Source organism: Ammospiza nelsoni, chromosome 3 (genome assembly GCF_027579445.1).
Source record: "Ammospiza nelsoni isolate bAmmNel1 chromosome 3, bAmmNel1.pri, whole genome shotgun sequence".
Classification (NCBI taxonomy): Eukaryota; Metazoa; Chordata; class Aves; order Passeriformes; family Passerellidae; genus Ammospiza; species Ammospiza nelsoni.
This window is the reverse complement of record NC_080635.1, coordinates 21,640,097-21,664,836: the sequence shown is the minus strand read 5'-3', so window position 1 is coordinate 21,664,836 and position 24,740 is coordinate 21,640,097. Positions and strand designations below refer to the sequence as shown.

The 24,740-nt window shown below is 35.9% G+C and overlaps 1 protein-coding gene across 1 annotated transcript in view; it reads right to left on the bottom strand.

The window, feature by feature from the left end:
• The window catches only part of USH2A (usherin), a 372,326-nt gene that overhangs the window by 142,092 nt on the left and 205,494 nt on the right, over window positions 1–24,740 (bottom strand). Inside the window, exon 37 of the mRNA XM_059467734.1 lies at window positions 15,421–15,600. Within this exon, the coding sequence (XP_059323717.1) occupies window positions 15,421–15,600 (180 nt within the window). The remainder of the gene's footprint in view (window positions 1–15,420; window positions 15,601–24,740) is intronic.

The following is a 24,740-nucleotide window of genomic DNA, read 5'->3' as shown; positions in this document are numbered from 1 at the left end:
TATATCAAGAGACTACAAAGGCAGAAAAAAATATTTAATCAGATGTCAATTCTAATCAAATAATTAATAAACAGTTCCAGAAAACAATAAAAACTGAAGACTGTTCCAAGATGACGATGATATATTTTATTCCAAATAATCAGGTACATGCAGATGGATTGAGAAAGATCTGATCCCTCTTCAGGCAGTAATGTGCTAAGCAGCCTTTGAAAAGAGCTTCAACTTTTTGCCTCAATTTCTTTATCTTAAATAACGTGTGCAAAAATAGTCAGCTTTGTAAGTATTTGTTTATTTTAGGACAGCAACCATTGTGTGAAATTATTGTGCTTAAATGTTTATTCCGCGTTGAAAGCTTATTTTTTTTCCGAAAGGTATTCATTATTCATTATTCATTATGATAAGGATTTATCTGAAATGTAAATTTTCTGAAAGTAGACGACTTTGAGCAGGACTATTAAAAGGTGAACTATTAGGACAATAAATTATTATTTAATTATAAAAATGTTTCCTTTCATAGGAAGAAGAAAAGCCAGAAGAAAAGCAGAGCTCGATTACATATCTATAAAATTGGTACAAACTCATACCAACTTTGAAGTGTCACTCTTTTTAACAGTGATCAGATATACTGACCCCAATGTATCCATAATATCTCCAGATAGGCATCTAGAATATTTTGGAGCTGTGAATATGTAACTCCGTGAGTTGTCACATCTGCATTTATAAAATATTTAGTATTTGTATCTTATCAAAATATATTTCATACACATGGATACAAATGATAACTGCAGGGATTTAATTACAGGGGAGAAGGAAAATAGGCTCTCCAGCATTTGCACCAAAACTGCAAGGAAAAGTTCCACTCAGACTGCCTTTAGATGAGTGTCTTGCTCTGACATGACTACTCTTCCTCTTTTCCAGGTTCAATTCACAAACTCCATTTCTTTATCTCATTGTAGTGCTTGTTTAGGTACTCCTGACTCATTTCCTATTTTAGGTGCCCATACTGACATCATCTTATTATGGCACTTTTTATGTCAGTATGTTCTGCACTTTACATTTGTTTCTTCTGATTTTCTCAGGTATGCCTGTTATCTAGTGGTTTGCTCAGTCCAAATAATTCCAGTCATTGAACTCCCCATAATTCTCAACTTCAGCATGTGTTTTAGTTTCATTTCAGAGAAAGACAGGCCATGATGTTGGGCCATATGTCATCATTAGAACAGCATGCTAGTTATAAACCCTTATCTCTTAGTAAATCAGAAGATTGCTTTTTTTGTTTCTTATCTTCACAGGTTCACCAAAGTTTACTCCAGTTTGGTTTTTAACTCTTTCCCCATAGTTTTTCCTTCTCAGCATATACTGAATATAAGAGTTGGTCTTGATTTTTTCATTTAATATATATTTTCAACCATTTTATTTCTCCCACTCTCAGTTACAAGAAAATGCACAAAACATTTTTGGATTTTATTTCTAATTTTATAATGTCACTGCTGAATGTTTTCAGTCACAGATATAGCTCCACCTAACAATACACAAATCAAGGACAAGGCACCCTTATTCAGTGGACATCCTTGCACTTTGGAACACAAAATGTGAAAGGTTCATGGTGGCCCTCTTGCCATCCCCTCTCTGGCACATTTATCTTGGGAAGAAAAGATGCTGTGTTTCGGCAAAACTTAAAGCCTTTGTAAACTTAGAGTAAGTCCAAACTTGTTCACACCTCATGTAATTTTCTTTTCAGAAGCATAATATAAACTGGGTTCAGAAATATTTTGTTCTCTCTTCATAATCTATCACATTTTACACTTCTGCTTTCTGCTGTAATAGCAATTTCATTTGAAAGGAAATGGATTTGTAAATCTATTTAGAAGAGCATTTTAGCATTAATCCTTAATGTTACCTGTATGGTACAATATCATTCAGAAAAATAAAATAAGATGTTTGGAAAAAAATCTAAAATTTATCTTTATCTGGATAGAGTATGTAAGTTCTAACTGGATTTTTCTGCACTTCCACTGTTTGGTATTCCTAGCAGCAAAGCATAATTTTAGTAGGGCTCTAAAAATCAGCTTGGGCTTTACTCCAAGACCTGCAGACCCAAAGTTTAACACAATTGTCTTTTGAAATCCCAAAGCAGGCTTACTTATTCCTCATTAATATTGTTCCAGAAACAAACAAACAAAAAACCAAAACAAAACAAAAAAAAAACCCACCCCCAAAACCAAAACCCAAAACAATCAGACCTTCCCCTCCTTTTAATGAACTTTTCTTCATGTACAACCTTAACACCTGCAACCTGGGCATGGGTCTCAAGTGGAAATCCGTGTAAGAGATGGTCCTTTTCTAAATATTACATTTCACTGAGGTCAACACTATAAAAATGTCATATAGATTTGTCACCTCACCTTTCCATAAGAAGCAACCTGCCTTCCTTCCTCATGTTAGGTGGAAGTTTGTCCATCTTACTCAGCAAGAACTTTACTAAACTCTAAAAGCTACAAAAGAATGCCAATAAGCAATTAGCTGAATGATTAATGATTTTAATACCTGTAGTAACGACATTGGCTAGAACTCAAAACTGCCCAATAAAACCAATTATTCAAAAGGACTATTCAAAAGGATGGCAAGCCAATAACTGCCATATAACAAAATTAATTTTTTTAATACTATGAAGAAAAAACATAAGGAAAGGTATTACAGAATCAGGCATAAGCTGCAACTAAAGATACAGCTCTTGCTGTTTAACTATGACACTGAAAAATGAAATATCTCTGTAAAATAGCTTTAAGAAACTATCAGATCTGCCTCTTTTAAGTTAGGAAGACAGATGTGGCAAGTGCAGTGGGAATAAGATCATGTCTATCATCAAGCAACAACTTCAGCTTCCTGCATGAAGTAGCTTTAGAAATTAAGTTCAGAAGGTTTTTTTGAATTGCAATAATTATTATTATTGGACTTTTTTGTAGTTGGTTGTTTAGCTGCTTTGGGTTTAGGTTTGTTTGTTTTTTCAAAGGAAAAAGATGAAAGAATTTGACATCATCTTCAAAATCTTACAGCTTTCTTTATAATTAGTGTCTGGCATCAGAGAGATATAACCAGAGGCAGGTATGGTACCTTCCACGCTGATGCAAACACCTCTGGTGAGTGCTGGTGAGCAGACTTTTGGCTAAATTAAAATCTCTTTCTTAATGTTGATGCCAGAATTTCAGAGTATTGGAGGGTGGCTTTTAAGCTTGCAGCTTCTTGTTTGAAACTAAACAGTTCTTAGATAGTTCTGGAAATCCAGAGACTCCCCAAAAGCAATAAAAAACTCCCAAATTTTACCACTCGTGTTTGGGAAGAGCCAAGAGAAGAAACTTTAAACCTATATAGTTAGAATTACAGGAAGGATAGACACAATAGAATCTTCAACTTTGCAGAAGTTATGCAAAGATAGAGAATATTTCCCAGGATACACAGAAATGTGTGTCCTGGGAAACAGGACACACAGCAATGGGGTTAAACTGCTGCAAAGTTTTTAAATCTCCATCAGACTAAACGAATGCTTAAAGAAAATGAGATAACTTACACTTTTGAGGAAAGAAGATGGCACTAGCTGACTTCCCAATTAACTCTTTTTCAGCCTTATAATTCTTTGAAGGGGATTCTAATCCCAAAGAAGTAGGGAAAGATAAAAGAAAAAGGAAAAGGCACAGAGGTGGTGATGTTACAAGAAGCATACGCATTGTTCTGAAGCACAATCTCTTAAAAATTAATTTTTAATAGTGATTTATTCTATAACTGAAAGAAAAAGGATAACACCAGATATTCAAAACCAGAAAGCATCATTCTTCTTGAACAAGTGGACACGGCTTCTGCAAATGATTATTAGCTAGACAGGGTTGTCAAGCATTGAAACAGAGTGCCCAGGGAAGAGGTGGAGTCACCATGCCTGGAGGTATTTAAAAGGTGTGCAGACGTGGTGCTTAGGGACACGGATTGGTGGTGGGGCTGGTCATGTTAGGTTAATGGTTCATTGATGATCCTAAAGATCTTTTCCAACCTAAATGATTCTATGATTTTATATCTCCATCCAACATGGCAAAAGAAACTAAGAAAATACAGCACCCTCAGCTGAATGGTAAAGAAAATGGGATACTGGAAAACATGTGAATGCTCTTACTAAACAAGAAGTCTCATTAAATAAGAAGTCTCTTCATACTGCACTCCTGCAATACAGATGTGCTGGTGGACTGCTCAAGAACAGACCACCCTGTTAAAGAACAGCCCACCCTCAGTGCTACCAGTTGATGTGCATTTTGACAGAAGCCTCAGTTTATATATTACTGTATGTACAGACTGGAGAACAATGTAGGGGTTCAAATAAATTAGCTCTGCAATAAGATTACCTGTACTTATTTTTAATCCATAAATTTCTCTGTGGTACATAATGGATGGTGTGAAATACTACCATTTCTGATGGAAACCAAGCTTGAGAGTGCCCATAAATAGGAAATGGATCTGACAAGATGACAGATTAGCTGGTGTTAGGGAGCCACTACACACAGTGGGTGATGCAGTCTTATTATATCTTGAATATCCTACAGGTATCTGTGAGATCCAGGTCACTGGACTACCTTTTGGCCACAAAACAACTGCAGCCAGAAGAGACTTCCATCTCACAAATTCTTTCCTTACTTGCAGAAAGAGAAGGAAAAGAGGTTCCCTAAAGTTTCTGCTCCTAGTAATCAAGGCAATACAGAGCTGGCTTTTATTCAGAGCTACTACTTAATTCCTTATGATATATATGGTAATCACAAAAAGACTTTGACTCAGTGTCAAAATGAGTCAAAAACTCTAACTTTACAGACTGGGAGTCTTTTCTTTGCTTGCAAGAAATGTTGTTCACCTCAAGACAGTAGAAGCCATGCCAGTAGAATACCGATTGCATAATTCTTTGAAAATTGACTTCCTAAGGTTCCATCAGGTGTCTTGTAAAATTTTGCTCCCTGGAAGTCTGTTTCAGGAACCACATTATCACAAATGGAAGACTAAAAAAACCCAACTAACCAAAAAACCCCTTAGCAACCCTCCCTCAAGTATATACTATTTGCTCCAATCTTTACACTATTAAAAAGCATACTAACTTTTCCTGTTCACCTGAGCTGGACAAGGCTGAAAACAAAAATATCAAAGCTACAATATCTATTAAGTAGAAACTCTGGTTTGTGTGTTGTCTTAACCTGCTTCTCAATTTACTCTATGGCATTTAAAGTAGATAGACTTTGAAGTGGCCTATATTCTCTAGTTTTCTTCTGCAAAGTATAGTATATGTCAGATTCAGAAAAAAACACCAAAAATGACTGTATATTTTATTAAAAGCCTATTTTTATTCTCTCTTTCTCTTTTTAACAAAAGTCTAATTTAGCTGTTGTTCCCTTAGGTACGAGGTACACAGTTCATAATTCATTTGATATAAAATGTCAGTTTAGATTTTTGCACTTCTTTGATAAATGAGAGAAAACATGTACATTTCAATTTCCTTTTACCAGGTTTCACTAACAGAAGCCCCCCTCCCATTGTGCTGCTCAAAGACCTTTGCGTTAAATTAAACATCAAGATTCAGAAACTGTAGGGAATGATATTTCCAAGACATACAGTACAAATACATGAGACTGGGAAAAAAGGTAATGATTTTTCCTACCAGTAAAGTGATGTCTCCCAAAGAGTATCTTTGATCCTTGAATTAGTTCTCAGTTATAATTTAATATATCAAAACTGTCAGCAGCTTTCCTTACATTTAAACATAAAGCAATATAGTCAGCTCCACAAAAAGCAAAATACAACATTCAGGGGCTTTCTCCCCCCTGCCCCCAGCATGTTCTTGTGATTCTGAAGTCCATCAATATTAATGAGGAAAATCTGTGTACATCAAAGGAGACAGAAAAGAATTAATTTAATTGTATCTGTCATCATTGCTAGTATGGAGTGTTTTTTTCCTATACAACCAAACCTTGCCATTGATCAACGCGCAAAACTCTCAGGGGTGTAATCTGCACAATGGAATAGAGAGGAATCAAAATTTTAGTTCTGGAAATAAAACTGATATAATTAGGAAAAATAACAACAAAACACTGTGTATTATTCTCTTATGTAACACACGAGGCCAAGGCTGACAAATCTGAGCCACCACATTTACAGAGTAAACAAGAATTCTTATCACTGCTCGAAATGCCAAATGCAATGCTATGGCTGTCACTTCACATTAGGGTCCAGTCCAACAGCTGTGGTATCAATAAATTAAGCTGTATTAGAAAATAGCAATAGGATCACATCCTGATGCTTATGCTGAGCACCTGCACTGATGAACAGCATAAATCGAGAGCCATGAACCACAGAACTCAGCACCTTCTCCTCTTGCCCTGTGTTGCTGCTGTGCACACTCCCCCACCCCAGCCTGGGAAGTGTCAGCAGCCCCACGTCACAACAGCATCTGCTCTCTTTTTCCCCAATAAATGACACTTCCCCCTACAACCAATAGCAGAGTTTCAACACGATAGGTGGAAAGTATTCTGCATTGCCTGCTTAAGAACCCAGAAATTAATACACTGCCCAGCAATTGGGAGACAAGATGAATGATCCAGATCTCCTTTTTTTCAGCTTGTGTTCTAACAAAGAAAGAATATCAAAGGTAACATCTCCATTGCACCTAACTGTGACAAAAATCCCTGATTGTTTTTAACCCATCACAGTTCCCCACTAAATACAGCATTTCAATTGACAGAAATATGATGTAGGTGTTATATTCTGAAGGTAAATATTTAATATTTAGAGTGAATAAAAATCAATTCAGGCAAGACTACTCCCACACAGAAATAATCTGTTCAAAATATACAGCTGACTTCTCTGATGAATAGGGTAAAAGGATTACAACCTTTTATAGCCAAGCTATCCACATAGGAATGTTCATACAGCATTATTAAGTAGCTACCCATCAGTTAATGCCCTGTTCTAGACACTTGTAACAAATAAACCACTTCTATGAATTATCTCCGGGCTTCATTTCCTTAGATAATACCAAAGAACACATAAATTCACTGGAATTGGTGATAGTGTGTCAATATACAACAATAAATGTTCTGCTCACAAGTATTTTTACTGAAAAGACCTTGACGACTGTCATCCTGTTCAAAATCAGGTGGCCTAATTGATTAAAAGTCATTTTAACACCATTGTGCTTTATTCAAACCCAAAGGAGGCTGAATGTGTTCTGCCTTCTGTGCCACAAGACATTTTAGAGCATTTACCCCAAAATACATACACTATTAATCAGAGGTTGAAGTAAACTAAATATCTTGGCATTACTTACTCTCTAAAATACAGATTTTCTTCAATCTTTTTACAAAAAGTAAAGAGCCACAGGAAACTTCCTCTCCTTTGTTCATTTTTCAAACAAAAGGCTAAATCCTTCACACAGAAAATATACAGCTGATTAATTCAGATTACAGCCATCAGTTGAGTATTTTGGACAGCAGTATCAATTTCTTATAAACAGCCCTCTCAAATAGGCTACTTAGTATGTAAGAGTACTCATAACTTCAACTTAAAGAAAAATAGAGAAAAGAGAAGTATTTTTTCTTTATATAATGCCATCTCTTCAGTTATTCAACTTATTTTCTTTATATATATATATATATATTATTAGAAATTTTTAGATAATCTGAACTCAGTCAACCTGAATGCATGCATTTTCTCTGTACATACTGGCTGCATTAAACAATGGTGACACCTTTCATAGAGAGGCAATCCCCCAGTTTAAGGTAAGAAAAAAGCTAAGTCAGTCTAAGAAAAAAGGCTGACAAACTTTGTGACATGTATATTATACTTTCCAGCATGAGGAGGAATATAAAATTTTTTTTTACCTTCTGCTGCTAACACATGCCTCTCTGTCTGTAAAATGGGAATAGCAATCCTCAGACACCTACTGGAAATCTGATTTGGCAGATACATTTGTAAAAATCATCAAAGTAAATAGGTCAGTATACAAACAGTAAGGATTAATATAATTCAATACTGGACATATCCCCCAGCAACATGAAATAGATTATTCCCTTCCCTATTTTACTCAGCTGGAAATAATCTAAGAGCATAGTATTTCTTTGTCAGAGGAATAAGCATGATCTGCATAGACATCCAAAGATAAAAAGAGACAGAAAGCAATCATTATACATGAACATACATATACTGATATATCATATACATTTTTGTGTGTGTGCCCCTGCACACGCAGGCAGACACAAAAATAACATTCAGAAAGAAAAGAACAGTGAGGAAAAAGCTGTCAAACGTCAGGAACCAACCTTTAAGGGCTATAGACTCATAGTTGCCTTTGTTGAAATAAAGAGAGTAGCACACACCAACACTGCATTATAGGAACACCAGAGGGGAAGTGGTGACTCTTAGTCACTAATTCTCATTCAACTTCCATTTTCTCTCCCTTTTTCTGTCTTTATAAAAAAGCTTATTTCTCCTCAGGCACTCAGCCAACTAAGCTGAAGTTAACAACATAGATGTAACAGAAAAAGGGGAGGTACACAGAAAAAGCAGGGAAAAGTCAAGCTTGAAATACTACCAGAACAAATCATTAACTATAGGAAGGAAAAATACTTCTTTTCTGCAAAGTGTTTTAAGAATTCAGATATAAAGTTTCAGATATTTTTAATTCAATTTCAATTTTCCAAACTACAGAGAAAACTGCCAAAATGTAGTTACTAAGAGTAATTTTAGACTGTATATAGAACTAGCAAAAAAATGCAAAAGCAATTTCATGGCCATGATGTTTAAGAAAGATTATTTCTAATTTTTTCTTAGCTAAAGAGAGGAAAAGAACAGTGATTTGATTTCCTGTACATTTAAACCTCAGCAAGGTCTTTAAAAACCCTTATTTTTTCCCCCATTAGGATTTTTTCCCTAATATGGAAATATGAAAAATAGGCAACAGGGTGACAGAACTCTGCTGGAGGTGTAGAGGTCATTGCAGGCAGAGGAACTTCAAAACTTCCTGAACTGTGCAAAGTGGTTCAAGCCTTCAAACCTTGCCACTTTACCCAAATGGTTTATGATCACCAGGGTAACTCCCATAATCTAGATGTGCAGAATCTTCATGTGCAGAAAATACAGACTGACATGACAAAAAAAACCTCAGCAAACCTATGAACAAATAAAAAACTCACAGATATTTGCCTCTGCTGACAGTTAATGAAAATGAAATTTTATTCCAAAACTTATAGGGGCAGGATTTGTCAAAAAAAGAAAGTATAAAAACACGGGCTTTTTAGAAAAGCAGCACAAATCATTGCAGCAAAGTAACACAAAAATTTATGTGTTTCCTAGTACTTACATATATCTGGGAAATGGTTCTAAAGGCAAAATTCATGGTGTGATTTTTCAAATGTTTTCTGTATGTTTTCACCAGGAATTTCAACAGCATTTTATTGTAGAATTCCTTCAGCAGAGCCTAACTTATCACATAAGTGTTGCTGACTTCAGTTACAATACTGAAAAATCTTCAGATTTGCTCAGAATGAAAAATCAAAAGTAAAAAAAGCTCCAGAATGAATAAGCTTGAGATTATATAAAATTGGCACACTTCTTCTAAATCGTGTCCTCTTTCATGTACAATTGAAATTGGTCTGAAATAGGTTAATGTGATAGTAGGTAATAGCTTTAAATAATGATCGACCTCTAAATTTCACAACAGCCCATTTGCCCCATTTCTAGATATTCTTCTGTATTTCTGAAGTAAATCAAGCTATAGTTTTTCAGCATGGCATCTTCCCTAGTACAGATTTCTTCTAAGAGCTCTTAAGTACAGTCTGGATCTCACTCTGGGGCTAAGGTTTTGGAAAGACCTGAGTGAGGCCTCTTCAGTGAGGTTAATTGCCTGCTTATAGACGATCAATTAGCTGCTACGCAGTTCTCCCTGCCTCATCTGGCTCTGCCTAAGCAAGCAAAACACATCCATGGTCTTCCAGGCAACTAAAATTGCTGCTTTGATCTTCTTGTCCCAGCTGTTTCATGCTGCTCTAGAAGAGACAAAGGAATTGAGGAGATGCTAAATGCAGGTGCTTTGTGTCTGGAGCATGGAAAGAGCAAGCTGGAACTGTGGGAGACCTGCCCAGCCCCAAAAGCACAGGGTGCAAAGGCCAAGAGAAGGAGACAATCAGAAGAAAAAGACATAATTGGAGTATCATTGCCTGCTGGCAAAACTCAGGTTTATGAGTAGGGACTTGCACTAAGCTTCAATTTAAAGCAACCTTTACAATGTGTGGAGTCAGGCTGAGCCCCAGCTGGCTGCAATTTAGGAAAGTGAGCAGCAAAGAGGGCACCTCTGTGCCTCCCATTGCCAGAGTTTGAAGACACAACTGTTCAGGAATGAGACTTCTCTTGTCTCCTGCCATGCAAAACACCCATCCAAAATCAAGAATGGACACGGTATGAGCTCACTGAAAGGTGTGCTGAACAGCCTGGGAGAAGGGAATAAAAGAAGAAAGTAGCACTAATGAAAATGACAATCAGTTCAATACTGCAGAGATTAGAGAAGAATTACTGTTTCAGTAGAACAGAAACTCCCAGTTTCCCAGACAAGCACTTTCAGAGTCCTTATATCCTTATATTCCCATGATATCACCTTTCTGGACAAAAGGAAATGGAATGGCCAATTTACATGCCTTGCTACTGACCCTTTGTAATTTGCTAGCTCATTGATGAGAGATGCAGGAGAGCTCTGCCCCACTCCCTGCTCTATCCTGGTCTCTCCTCAAAGTACCTGTAGAAAGGATATGTTCACAATTTTTCACTAATAACTTTCTATTAACATAGAAGATAAAGAACAAAAGAATCCCCTTGGATTCTTTCTCTTAGATTTCTCTCTAATAAGCGAAGGGAGAGAGAGGAAAATGAGAAGGAGGAGAAGGAAAGGAGAGAAAAAGAAGCAATGCCTCAAATACCTGCAATTTGAAGCAAAGGACATTCTTTCAAAACAAATTTTATGGTGTCACAGTAGGAAACATAGGAAAACAAATCTGTCTCACAGGGAGACTCTATTCAAGTTTGATTTTTCTTCCAACATAATTCTGACTTAGCATCAGTTTTCTTTGTTTATTGAATATTCATTCCTCTAAGGAGGCCTGCTGGCTTCAGCGATCAACCTCCACGAGCTAATGCTTTCAGATGTGAATACAAGTTGTATGATGTGGTTCCTACTTGTTTGCATAAATAGATCAGTGGTCCTATGATAAGGTTCAGTATCCAGTCTCTGAGGTGTTGTGACTTAAGCTAACAGTGGCCAACACCCTCTGGTTGCAGGACACCATCTCCTGTAGGTACTGAACAAACATCAGCTACAGGTACGTAGGCTCACATTTTGTTGCTGAGAACAAGCCCAGGCAGTGGCATGCAGCATTCCACTCAGAAAGAAGGGACCTGCAAGGAGCAGGAACTGAAGGGTCTAAGGCAAAATCTTACATTTTTTCCTGTTAGGCATTCCTATGTTGTGCAAATCACAGAGCACATAATCGAACAACATACTTAATAAATCATGGCAGAGTTTAAAGAGGCACTTCACTGCTCAGGCAGATTTTTTTTGAGAGTATCTTTCCTTATATGTTTCACACAGGATGTATCAATTATTTGAGGCTCTTTTCTGCAGATAAATCAGCACCAAGTTAATGGTTTGTAATAAGAATCCACAGGGAGTCAACCCAGCAATGTGATACAGAATTACCATCCAAAACAGTCTTCAGACCTGTTGTCATGACTTGGAAATCCAGTCCTTTTTCCTGCTTTGTTGGGGATGATTGAGACTCCACCCACCTGCTTCCCATCACAGCAGCAGCCACCCTTCTTTTTGCATCTATTTATTCAACAAAATCCATCTTCTTCCCATTCCCTTCCATACTCAGGCTTTGGTGGCCAAGGAAGGGAATAAAAGGATTTAACTAGAGTATAAGCTATCATAAGCAGTGATTGCAAATTTCCTTTCTGCTTGCTCACCATCCCTTATTACAAAGCAATTCTAAAATGATGGGGTCTTCTATGTGCCACTACATCAGAAGTAGCACTCATCGAGGACAAAAATGTATAACCAAGAGCTCTTTGCAAAATGTTTTCTCCCAGAATTTTGCAGTTTTATATCCTATCACTTCAATTCATTTATCTAATTAAATTAATTCTAAAATAATTTGTTTTCCAGATCTTTTGCTGGGTGGCATCCTCAAATTAATGTGAAGTACTGGCTAGAATATTATTTTTTTACAGCTTCTACTAAAGCAGGTTAGGACAAGATAAATAGAACAAATTTATTCCTTCTGGAAAAAATATAAAACTCAAAAAAATTTACTTCTACCTCTGCAGTATGAAATTTGTCACTAATCATTTTAAACTATGCCCTTTTATGCCTCTTCCATCTCTTTTAGCTTTCTATGCAGTTCTTTGATGTAACAAAGACAGTTTCAGACAAGATTTCAGTTCATCTGGAAAAAAAAAAGCTTTAAGTCTTGAGGCAAAAAGCAGTGTATTTAAAATTTATATACTCCATAATGCCTTTGTTCTGAACTTGAACATCCTGAAAAACTTCTCCTCTTTCTTTTGCTTTCTGACTCTGAAGATCATTTGTTCTCATGGTTTCAGCTTCTTATTATGCAATGGTGACTTTAACTGGTGGTTCCAGCATTTAAGTACATGCACAGTCATGGCTGACCCTTTCTGATCAATTGCCAATCCATACAGGTTTGACTGATAAAAGAGCCAATTAGATTTAAGCAAATTAAGGGACATCACCAATGTCAACCACTTATTAAACTGAATGCTGAATTCCATGCATACCAAACACTAATGCACGGAGTCCCATTAAGAGTTGAAATCCTAACCCCATTAGTAACTCCAGACCACTACAGGGTAAGGGTCAAAAGGAAGTTTCATATTTATGGATTACCATTTGGATGCAGTTTCTATTTTTTCAGTCTTTCCAAGAACTCTTGAACCTGCACTGCAATTTTAGTCGAAAGCGTAGATAAAATAAATTCCTTATTTCTAAGATAGCTTTTTTTTAGTGTTGACTTTAAGCATGGCAAATCAGCTTGATAAGAAATTAAGATATATTCAGTCAGGTAACACTAAAAATTTGGTCTGCTTTATATTGTGTGCAACGCGCTTTAAAGTTAAGAAAAAATACAGGAACAAAAGAAATGCATGTTGGAAAAAAATATTGTATCATAATTGTAAAACAGTGATCAGCAATAACTTCAAAATGAAATACTACTTTGTCCTCTATCACTCTCCCTCTCAGACAATCTTCCATCAAGCTCCATGAATTAGTCCTCCCATTGTAGATTTCTTAAATAGTTTTAAGAAATACTTAAATACTTTTTTGGTATCCTTGAAAAGAGAATGGTACATCTTGACACTTTCTTAAAGGCTGTGCTTTTGTACATAATGAGACCTTTTTTACTTTTTGATCAAACAAAACTTCCATCTAAGTGAAATCTTGACCACTGAAGTAAAAAAATAAAATCCTTCTTATTTAAGTAGCATCTAGATTTCATTTAATGATTTAGAAAGTGTGAAGGCACAGAACACTGCCCAGTGCAAAATTACCATTATACTCATAATTTAGCATGCAATGGAATTGTATAAACCTCAAAGGCTCCTTATAATAAACATCCCAGTAAAGCAAACCTATATTGTCCTAGATACACACGTGTGTGTCTGTACATGTGTACATATATAGAGAAAACACAGCCTGTGAGAGAGCTCTTCTCTCATATGCACTGCTTCATATATTATTCATTTCTCTACAGATCACAGTCCACTGGACAACGGTATGGAAGATTTCTTTAATAACTCTCACTGCTAATTTAATTCTACTTAAACACACATATCCTAGTGAATGCCACATGCTTTTCAGCATGATTTTATGTGTAAATCAGGATAATATGTTTTCAGATCATTAACTAAAAGGAAGCATGAACTAAAACCTATTTAACCAATGAGGTATTGCTTTTAAACTACCACAAGGTCATAAAAAAGATAATTTCAAAGCTATAAGTTTTCTAATTGTAATCAACAACAATCTAATGATGAAAGAAAGTGTATCTTAATGGCTGTCATAAACTTGTGCACATCCTTGCTTATCTTTAAAGATCCTTTACCTTGTCATTTGGTGAAATTTTCACTACCAAATTTTGCTAAGCAAAACTGAAATGTGACACAGCAGAAATATCAGTGTCTTACTGCTCAGTCTTAAATGAGCAGTAAAACTCAGATGCAGTTTTATTATTATATGAGAATATATATATTTTTAATAGTAGGTGCAGCTTGACAATCAGATAGGAAAAGTATAAAATGTGCTGGGAATTTACTTTTTCTTTGTTCCTCAGTAATCTGTCATAAAAACTCTGTGTTGTATTTAGTCACTTTTCTTAAGTCCCCAAACCAAATCCATCTGTTTGTAAGCAAGTTGTTTCATGGCTGGGTTTTTGAACTCTAAGTTTTATGATATTTCTTTCCTTTTTGTTTTTTTCTTTTCTTTTGCTTTCAAATTGTATGTACGTTCCTCTACATTGTTCTTGCTCAACAGCTACACCACATATCTCTCAAAAACAAATGTTGTTGGACTCTCACTTAAAAACTCAAAATTGCCTTAAATTAATTGTATACATTGACATTTATTTAACAAAAACTAATTAGCTAGGGTGTCTATGAAAAGAAAATACAAAAGCAGCACATCTACATCAGCTATAAATATAAGCTTTCTTGAAAAAAAAACAAACAACAACAAAGCTACAAAAAAAATCATTGAAAATGTTTAGGGCATATTTGCTCAACTCTCTTATTTCAAATTGTTATGAAGATAATATCCAGACTGGCTTACAGCCTAATTCACTGTAAATCAGCACATTGTAATTGACTTTCTTACAGATACATTATTTTGTGGATTCTGGCTCAATATATTGCCAATGATTTATATTACTATTATTAAACAAATTCTCTAAGTCTATCCAGTAAGTGCTCCTTGTCAGCACTTACAACTTTTACTCTAAAACAGATTACAAAATTCAGGTGAGTCTCTCTATATTCTTGGGCTAGATTAGCTGTCCATGCCAGAATACACCACCATTCACTGAAAAAAAATTAATTACATAATACACTTCTCACCTTCACAATATGCTAAACTACATAACTGTGCACTTTCATTTTCTAGTTCTTAAATGGAAGAAAGTGACAAATTAGAAGCCAAAAAGAATTTTGTGAGTAAGAACTACTAATACAAACATATTCTTCTGAACTTCAGTTCTCAACTGCCATAATAAATAACATTTTGTAGAACAGAATGTTTGTATAATTGTTACATGCACAGAAAAAGCACTTTTTCATACTTACCTCCTGGAGGCATGACTATGGTTATAGCATCACTTATCAAGCTGCCCTGGCTGTTGGAGGCATTCACTTGTACTGTGTAGTTAGAAAATGGAATTAGTCCTTTAATGGGTACCCATACATTGAATTCCTTGCTGCTGCACAACATCCGAGTATCATTTACAATAGAATAATTAGCATTATCTGTTATGGAAAAACAAGAGAGGGAGGGAAAGAACAAATGTTAGACCTTGCATCTGCTACAATTCACTGTTTTTATGAACCAAGTCCTATTTCTACTCAAATGAAGAGTTGCCATTTATACCAGTAACACGCACAAATTTTTGGTCTGTTGGGAAGAAAAATGATTATTCACAATTTCTCCTCCTTTTGCCAACAGTTTGTAACATTTGTAAATCTCGGGAAATAAACCAATACACAAAACAACCAGTTGCAAAGCTGATTGCTATATACAGTGAACAGAAGTTCCAGAACAGTTCTGTGATAATTGCAGATTCCAAACATTAATGATAATTCTTATACCCATGAAAGACTGGCAACACATTTTGAATTTGTTAGAAAAATGCTTAACTTAGGAGTTGATAACCTAATTCCATTGCATAACAAACAGTCGTCTGCAGTAACAGAGGTTTTCCAGCATGGCCTGCAGTTCTCTCAAAGACAAAACAAGGATTTGAAGTACTCAGTTTATCAGTTGAAATCATCAGAGGACACCACAGCAACCTACATGTCCTTTGCAACCCTTTTAAGATCTCAAACTTAAGATAAGACAATATTCTACCCTACAAAAATAAAAAAAACCAAAAAAACAAAAAAACAACCACAAAACCTTTCCAAAATACCTAATTAGACTAGAAAATAAAAAATTATATGTGTCAAGTAACATTTTTTTGACTTAATGAAGACCTTAGTCACATATCTCAGAGCCAAGCTGACTCACTTAAATATCATCTTATATTTTGAGTACATGAAGTGCCAAATAAACAATTGATATTATTATTACTATCCATCACTCCATGGAGAGCTCTCACACTGAAGTCAATAAAAATTCTGTATTACAAACAACAGCAGAATAACACAAGCCTAAGACCACAGGTATGAGAACAAGACTAAACAGACTATAACTGTAAAATTATTGTAAATCAATTAAGACATTGTCACAGCTAGAAGATTCAATATTTACATCTGAGTCTTTTACAAAATCTAAATAAGACAGAATTACAAAAAACCTAGAAAAATAATTTTAAAATTAATTTTTTAAGAGACACTCATTGGACTTACTCATTTTGATGCAAGTTTCAAATGAACTATTAAAACCAAACTGCTATTAGATCAGAAACAATTTTTCAAATATTCCATGTTTCTATGATGTGCATTGAGGTGTATTTGCAGTACCTTTCAGTCATGCTGACATTACATTTTTCCACGGATGAGTGATCTGGACTTTCCTCTAATTTGGACATTCCTATGAACAATTTGGTTCATTTATGGTACAAATCCAAGCCCTTCCTTTATTTTGGTGTTTATGAACAACACTGGTATTTTCAGTTATTCTATTTGTAACATACAAAAAGCTTATTTTTTGAGGTTTTGGGGAAGGGGACAGATTTGCAAAACTCTTTTTTATAAATCTGCCTTGCAGCCTAGTTCCTCATTGCTCAAGTTCTACCTGGATTGGACCCTACCATAGCACCAGACCACCCAGACAGACTACGGTAGCATGAAGGTAAAATGATTTCATGAAGCTTGATGGATTCATTTTGGATTTCACTGAAGGTTACCTGAGAGAGTTTATCCTGTTTTAGGTACAGTAATGGAAGTAAAGCTTCTTTACATGCGAGAACAACCACATTTTACACATTCCACTTATAGAATGCTGCAGAAGCAAAGGTTTTTGTCAGAGATTACTCTTATGTACTTGGGCTACTCAACCAGCACTAGAAAAATGCATCTGCACTACTTGATCTCAGCTTTTAAATAGTGTATCAAACCCTCCTTCTGCACCTTTGGGAAACTGTTCCTGTGATTTGGGAGAAGATACAGTCCAACAATGCACATTTCTCCTATTATCTATCACAGTTTTTGCAATGTTTGTGATTTATAATTTGTGAAGATTGTGCAACAATATTTGAAATACACATCCTTAAGATCCTAGTGACATTAAACATTGAAGGACTCAGTTGGCTATGGAAAAAAAAAGATACATTTTCAAGCGTTGCACCTCCAATGTCTGGGAAAGTTAAAAAATACAGTGTTAACAGAATCAGCACATAGGATAGAGTCAAACCTCAAGCATACAAGAAATTGTCTAACAGCAATTTATATATTCATGTGAAAATTAAAATTTTCCTATCAACAGTACAGATTTAGCTTGTTAATATTTTAATTTCATCCATTTCAGCCTGGTAGGAAACTGTGTAGTTCCTCTGCTGATACTTTTATTCCATTTTTAATCTTTCTTCCAATGGCTAACTATACTATATTTTAAAAATACAATTTTGAGTAACAGAAAATGAATTAAAAGGATAACACTCTATTCCAAGTTGCCTGGATAACAACATTAATATACAGTAATTATACAATTAGTTGTAACATTAAATTCTAGTTATAGCAGAGTGATTACTCGGCAATTATAAGAAGTATATAATTACCCAATAATTAGGAGAAGTATGTAATTACATAACCATTTTATTCAGCTCAAAAATGAACTTGCAAATTTACAATGAGATAGACAACATAGCAGCTCAAAATTTTTCATTGCTTCTAATAAAAAGCTACAGAGTACTTGCAAGTTTCCTAGCCCAAATTTTATACAGACAAAAGGTGTTTTATCCCAATTCCCAGCAGTAAGGAAGTTACTGCTGCTGGCAAATAAAATATTAGAAGAACATTTTTAAAATGCAGGTCTTGCTGTGGCTGACTTGCAATATGGAGCTTTGCCACTTCTCACTGCCTAAACTGTGCTTTCAGTGGGCTGGAAAATGCAGACACACAGGTTCAGCCTGACAGAAAGCGATACAGCGATAACCCTGTCATATCATTCCATGCCATTCCTGCCCAGACTGCCTCACTGTGGACCCAATTTGTGAGTATAAGGGGATGAGGCCTCCCTTTGTCCAGTTTTCCTGGGTGTTTTTCTCTCCATGCTGCGCACGAGTCCATTGCAGATCCAAACAGCAGTGACCTCAGACAATGTGGAGTCCTAAGAGACATTGTTCTACTTCAGACAAGTGCTTCCTACCAGAACACCTCCTCATTTCTGCCTTCTAATTCCTGCCAGGAACCGACACCAGCACCCCAACAAGCAAGATTCCCCCACAATTCTGTTAACATGAACAACATAAATGGGTAGAAAACAAATTCCTACACATCCATGAATGGCTCACCACATCCATGAATGCTTAAGGCATGCAAACACCTGCACAAAAAGATAAATCCTGACAAGAGAGGGCAAAGAGACTCTATTCTCTATAACCTCCTAAGAAAACCTAAATTCTTTGCAGACATGAAGGGCTTCCCCAAGCTCCTTAATCTTTCCATATTTTTGCATAGTTATGGTTTTGTTCTTTCACTAGCCTTCCTGCTCAGTTCTCCATAACTCCCCAAAATTATCTGCAGGACTCCGTTGCCTAAGGCTAATTAAGAAATACTTCTGCTGTTCCCAGTTTACTCCCAGTTTATGCCAGACCAAAGTATGTCCGTTTTTCAGGAAAAGATTCATATGAAGAAATGAGGGCTAAAGAATATCCACAAATATACTTAAAAGTGATGTATAGTTGAAACAAAGACACACAAATACATATATTGCATTCAAAATCACTGTTTAAAAATGCTAAGCTTCAGAGAGCACTCTAGCTGTTGAGTATCTGTACTTGAAGGTTCAGGATGGTTTTGAGTGGACACTCTGCAGGGGACTCCCAAGCAGATGTGCATTCCTGTGACTGAGCACCCCTGTAAATAGGGGAATTAAGCTCCTCTGAAGCAGTGGTGTGTAAATTACTGCTGTCCTGGGTCTGTCATCCTATGGGGTTCACTAGATTGAAATAACATAAATGGGTATCCTTTTCCATTCTTGTTATAATCATTGTCACAAGAATTTTAATGCCTCATATATTCCATAATTTTTTTCTGTGTGCTGTGCTGCTCTGACCTTTTCAATATTCTGTAATTTGACTGGCTGGCGATTTCAAGTTCTCTCCTTTTTACAGCCTTATTAACTCATGGGGAAGAGGTGAAATGCACAGCCAATCAGAATACATAATATTGCAAAGGTCACAGCAGTACAGTATAGCATCAGCAGACACAGAATACTGTATATTAGTCATTAGCATCCTGATATCTTATTCATGTGACAAAGGTTGTGAGGAGCGCAGAAAATGGTTCAACATGAAACCATTCTCATGGCAAAGAAATAATACAAACTAAACACATTCATCTTACCTTTAAGAACTTTTTTTTCCCAAATCTGGACACGTTTAAAGTTACTCTTTCCATCAGGATCAAAATTTATGTTTTTAAGGGAAAAGGTAATAAATTTAGATGTTTCCTTTTTGTGCATTAAACAGAGAAAGACACATATTTCACAAGTGTGGGCAAATACCAAGTAACTCTATTAATATCACTGCATTTGTGATTAATAACAATCCATACTTTAGATACAGCTCCATTATGTCCTGATAACCTCTTTTAAATTACAGAACATTTTGCCCTACAACATTCAAGCAGACAGAAGCAGAACCATTACCACTGTAGAAGACTAGTCAAAGACTAAAGGCAGCAAAAATCCAGCTCAAGGAACAGTTCATGTGAGGATCTATACAAAGATTACTTAGTTAACTCTCACAAACACAGTTGGTTTTATGCCTGCTTTATATTACTGTAAGCATACAGAATTTAGGCCTTGTACCTTGGGCCACAAAAAAAGTTAATAAGATTAGAATAGCAAAATAAAAATGAAACAAAACCTCATTTTTTCGGCCTTTTTCCTCTGAGCTCATCCTCATTGTCACCAGTTTCTGTCCCTATTTGAGACACAGCAAATTTGTGTCTCTTTGACACCACATCTTTGGTGGGAAATTCTGCGAATATGCACACTTCTTTGTGTTCTTTTGCCTGTTAGTTTTGCCTGCTCTTCAGCCTCATTAGCTACCACAAATGTGACTTTTCTCCCAGCTAAGACTTTTCTATATCTCTTCCTTTCTCATTGTTTCTAATGGAGTATTTAGAATAAAAAAAACCACTTTCCATTAGTTTGATTATCTCAGTAGAAAACCAGCTAAAATACTTCTCTGGCCTTATTGGCAACTCTTTTTTCTTAAGAACTGTAATAATGAACTGTTCTCAAATTGTCATCTCAATTGTTACATTGACTTGTGAAGCACCTTGGCTTTGATGCTATACCTACCTTTTCAACAAACTATTTGGGGCATTTTATGTTTTGAGACTGGGTTGGCTTTTATGTTTTGGCATTCTGTTTTGGAGGATTTTTTTTTTGTTTGCTTTTTTCTTTCTTTTTTTCCAGATGGGCACACTGCTGATTTTTCGCCTCAATGTCTGAACCACTACTGTCTTGTTCCCCTTCCCCTGAGCTGACAGATGTATTGTTCCTATGGACATATCATAGTCACAGTCCATCAAACTGAGTTCAAAACTTAAAAGACTCTCTTAACACATGAAAACTTCACTCTCATGGGTTAGGAGAGTTGCTGAATTAGTAAAAATGGGTAATTTAAAAGAGCTGTGGGAAACTGGAAAGATTATGAATCCAAAATATTAATTTTCCTGTAAATAAGAAGAGTTTCACATTATCTGCATTGAAAAATTTTATCTTTTTCCTTTTCCCCTGGGAATTAAAAGAAGCATTTAGTTTTAAAACTGAAAAATGGAAAATATTTGAAGAACAAGATCAAAATCTCTGTTGGCATGTGCAGCAGAAATATGAAACATAGAAGACCCAGTTTCTGACAATCAGTTTCTGACTGGTATTCAAGTCACCACTCAAAGAGGCTTCTTACAGACTCAGATTTGGTAGAGCTATCTTAGATTGTCTTGAGACACAGAGAATGTGTACACTGTCTGACTGACATTGGAAGGGGATTCCTCCTCTCTATTCAGCCTGGTGACACACATCTGGAGAATTCATCATGTTCTGGGATCCCCAGCATAACACAGATCTGGACTTACTGGAGTGGAGTCCATGCAAAGATAATTAAAGCCTTGAAGAATATGTCACACAAAGAGGATTTGAGAGAACTATGTTGTTTAGCCTCAAGAAGAGGAGGAAGGATCTTAAAAATGTGTAAAATATTAAAAATATCTGTTGTGAAGGCATAAAGTAGCCAAACATTTCTTAGCAATGCACAGCAGCAGAAAAAAACAAATGAGTACATACAGAAAATACAAGAAATTCTCTTTAAACCTATAAAAAAACCTTGTTTTACTTTGACATTGGTCAAACACTAGAAGAAGTTGCTCAGTCTCCAACTTTGGTAATACTCAAAAGCCAGCTGGACACTCTCCTGGGCAATGTGCTCCAAGTAACCCTGCTTGGGGAAGAGAGCTTGAACTGGTTGTTCCCTAGAGGTGCTCTCTGACCTCAGCTGTTATATGATTCTATGAAAATTTTCAGAGCACTTCAAGAACCCTAAGGCAAAGCAGGGGTAATCATTATGATGAAAGCATGTTCCTGTCAGTAGAAATAAGTGATTATTAGTATTACAAACACTAAGTAATGTGCATTTATGTGCTCATTAATTCTACAGACTGAAATATGAATAAAGCCCACAGCTTGATGTGAGAGCTCATACAAGAAAGTTAGCACAGACCCCATGGATGGCTAATGACTGCAGCCAAGATTAGGCTTTGTCATGGTGGCAGGCAGGAAGGAATCTTCAGTGTGTGGTCTCATCTACCCATTGGAGCTTTCAGCTCAGTGCCATGAGGCTTTAGACTAAAAACCCTCTGTAATTGTTGATGAAGCTGCCAAGAAGAAACCTTTTTGATTTTAATTACTGTTTTAGTTTTTCTCATTACTCTCTCATAAACACAGAAACATCTAATGAGTCTTGCAGCTGAGTCAGTCTCATTTAGACCTTCCAGTGTGTTTATAACAGTGCGTTTCAGTATAGTGTTAAATCTCTGCTGTAATTGTATTCATCTCTACTTTAACTCCATTCTTCTGCAATTGCACAAAGAGGCATCAGTCCTGGAGCCCCCACACCGCACACTGTACAGGGTGTTTTAGAGACACACAGTAAGAATGCAGCTCATGACCTAAACCAAACTCTGGAAAACATTCTATGAGTACAACCAGTTTCTCTGGATTTCAAAAAGGTTTCCAGTGTCTAAGCACTGTTATCCTGGTACAAACAGGAGGAAGTGTTCTAGCACAGTTAAGTAATCCAAGTAAGAAAACATCACATTCGACATGAGACGCCAAAGATCAAAAGCATTTGCTGCACTTGCAATCTTAAGCTGATGACAGTTAAGTTACTGTCGTATAGTTACCGATTTCATCCATTTTGTTTGAGGGGTTTTATAGACAAATTATGAGACTCTATCAAGTTTATTTCATGAGGGACTTCATACAGTAAAAAAAAAATCAAAACCAGTTAGCTTTTAAACCATCAAGTTTGCTTCTCCATTGTTAGAACATTCTTTCTCTAGCTGCAGCAGTACATAAATGGAGATTATCACAGTATCTGGTTTCTGAATCTATGCCCATAATTCATGGATGCCAATAAGAATTTTCCATTCTCCAGGGACACTATCAGAAGGAGACTAGCTAAACACAGAGAGCAGAACTTGGAGTCTCAAATCCATAATCAAATATCTAGATTGATTGTGTCACTTGCACTTGTATTGATTTCAATTGGAGCAGCTGACCCAAGGGAATAATAAAAATGTGGAATAAAACTGATTTATGAGAAGAAAATAAATCCTTTTGTGAGTGGTAATGAATTGGTACTATTTAACCCTTTCAATCACAGAGGGAGAACACTATTTATTTTTTCAGAATGCTGAGTTAGCCGAAAGAAGTCATATAAAAAAAGTCAATACTGTCAAATGCCATTACAGTTAGTTGTAATACTTTGTAAGGAATGAAGCTCTAAACTTGATCTAGGATTTTTGTCTGACATACGACATTCTTTTGGTTTTTCCAGTCACCTTTCATGAGGTATCATAAGCGATGCACTTGTAGATTGAAAGAACCACAGAATTACTTAGGTGACTGTTTGTTGTACTTACTTATAAATTACCTCCCTCTAGACTATTTAGGGCAGAAAACATGAGGAGTTACACAAACAGCCACATCAAGTGCACACAATTTTCCCTATAATGATCCTTCTGATATCACACCAGTAACTTACATAGTCAAAATATAATTTGATTCCCCCTTATAAAGTGCAAAGAAAAACTTCTAAAAATTCTTGTCAAATCCCAGTTTTCATCACGTTTTCTCTACCAGAGAAAAGAGATGGGGTTTATATTGATCTCTAAAGAGAGGCTTATTTGTTTAAAGCCAACACACAGAAATATTCAAACTCAATTTTTTTATCTGTGGAAGCTCTAGCCAGATTGTATATATCTTGTTTGGGTTATGTCATTGACATTATTAATTGTGTTTAATGCCATAAATTGGTTTTTTGCATTTAGCAGTTACCATAGATACCTAAGCACAGTCAATGTAGTCTTCATGTGGGTTAAAACACTGGAAGACATTCATTAACTAAAAGACTGTTTTTGTAGGAAAACTGATTGGCAAATTCCCTTTTACTCAATACTGTTTACCAGAGCCATCTCTAGAAGATTGCTATTATTCCCAAGACTATTCCAAGGGAGTAGAAACAGTCTTGGAGCCAATTCTGCTATAGGCAGTGACTAGGAATTTCTGCCTGTTAAAAACTGATAATACATTCTTCACAAAAATGGGGTTCAGCCCCATGTGTCAGCTTTATCACACGAAACCAAATAAATTACAAAATACAAGACAGACAATGTACATGTGACAAAAAACATAACTATGGGAATACAGTGATGCAGAAGATAATTAAAACACCAACTGTGGTCTGATGCTAGAGTCTTCACCAAAGAAATGGTCAGATGTAGGAATTAGAGAGTGACTTTAATTTTGTCTTCCTCAGAGACACCTGTATTAAGTAAAAGAAAAGAACAGCATACCTGATACTGACAGGAATTATGCTATTAGATGGTGCATTGTGAAGCTGCTCAAAACCTACTGAAGCTTGACTAAACTCTACTCAATAATCATCCTGAAGTGCATGTAGAACCATGAGTTTTCTAGCCAGGCAGATCAAAATTTA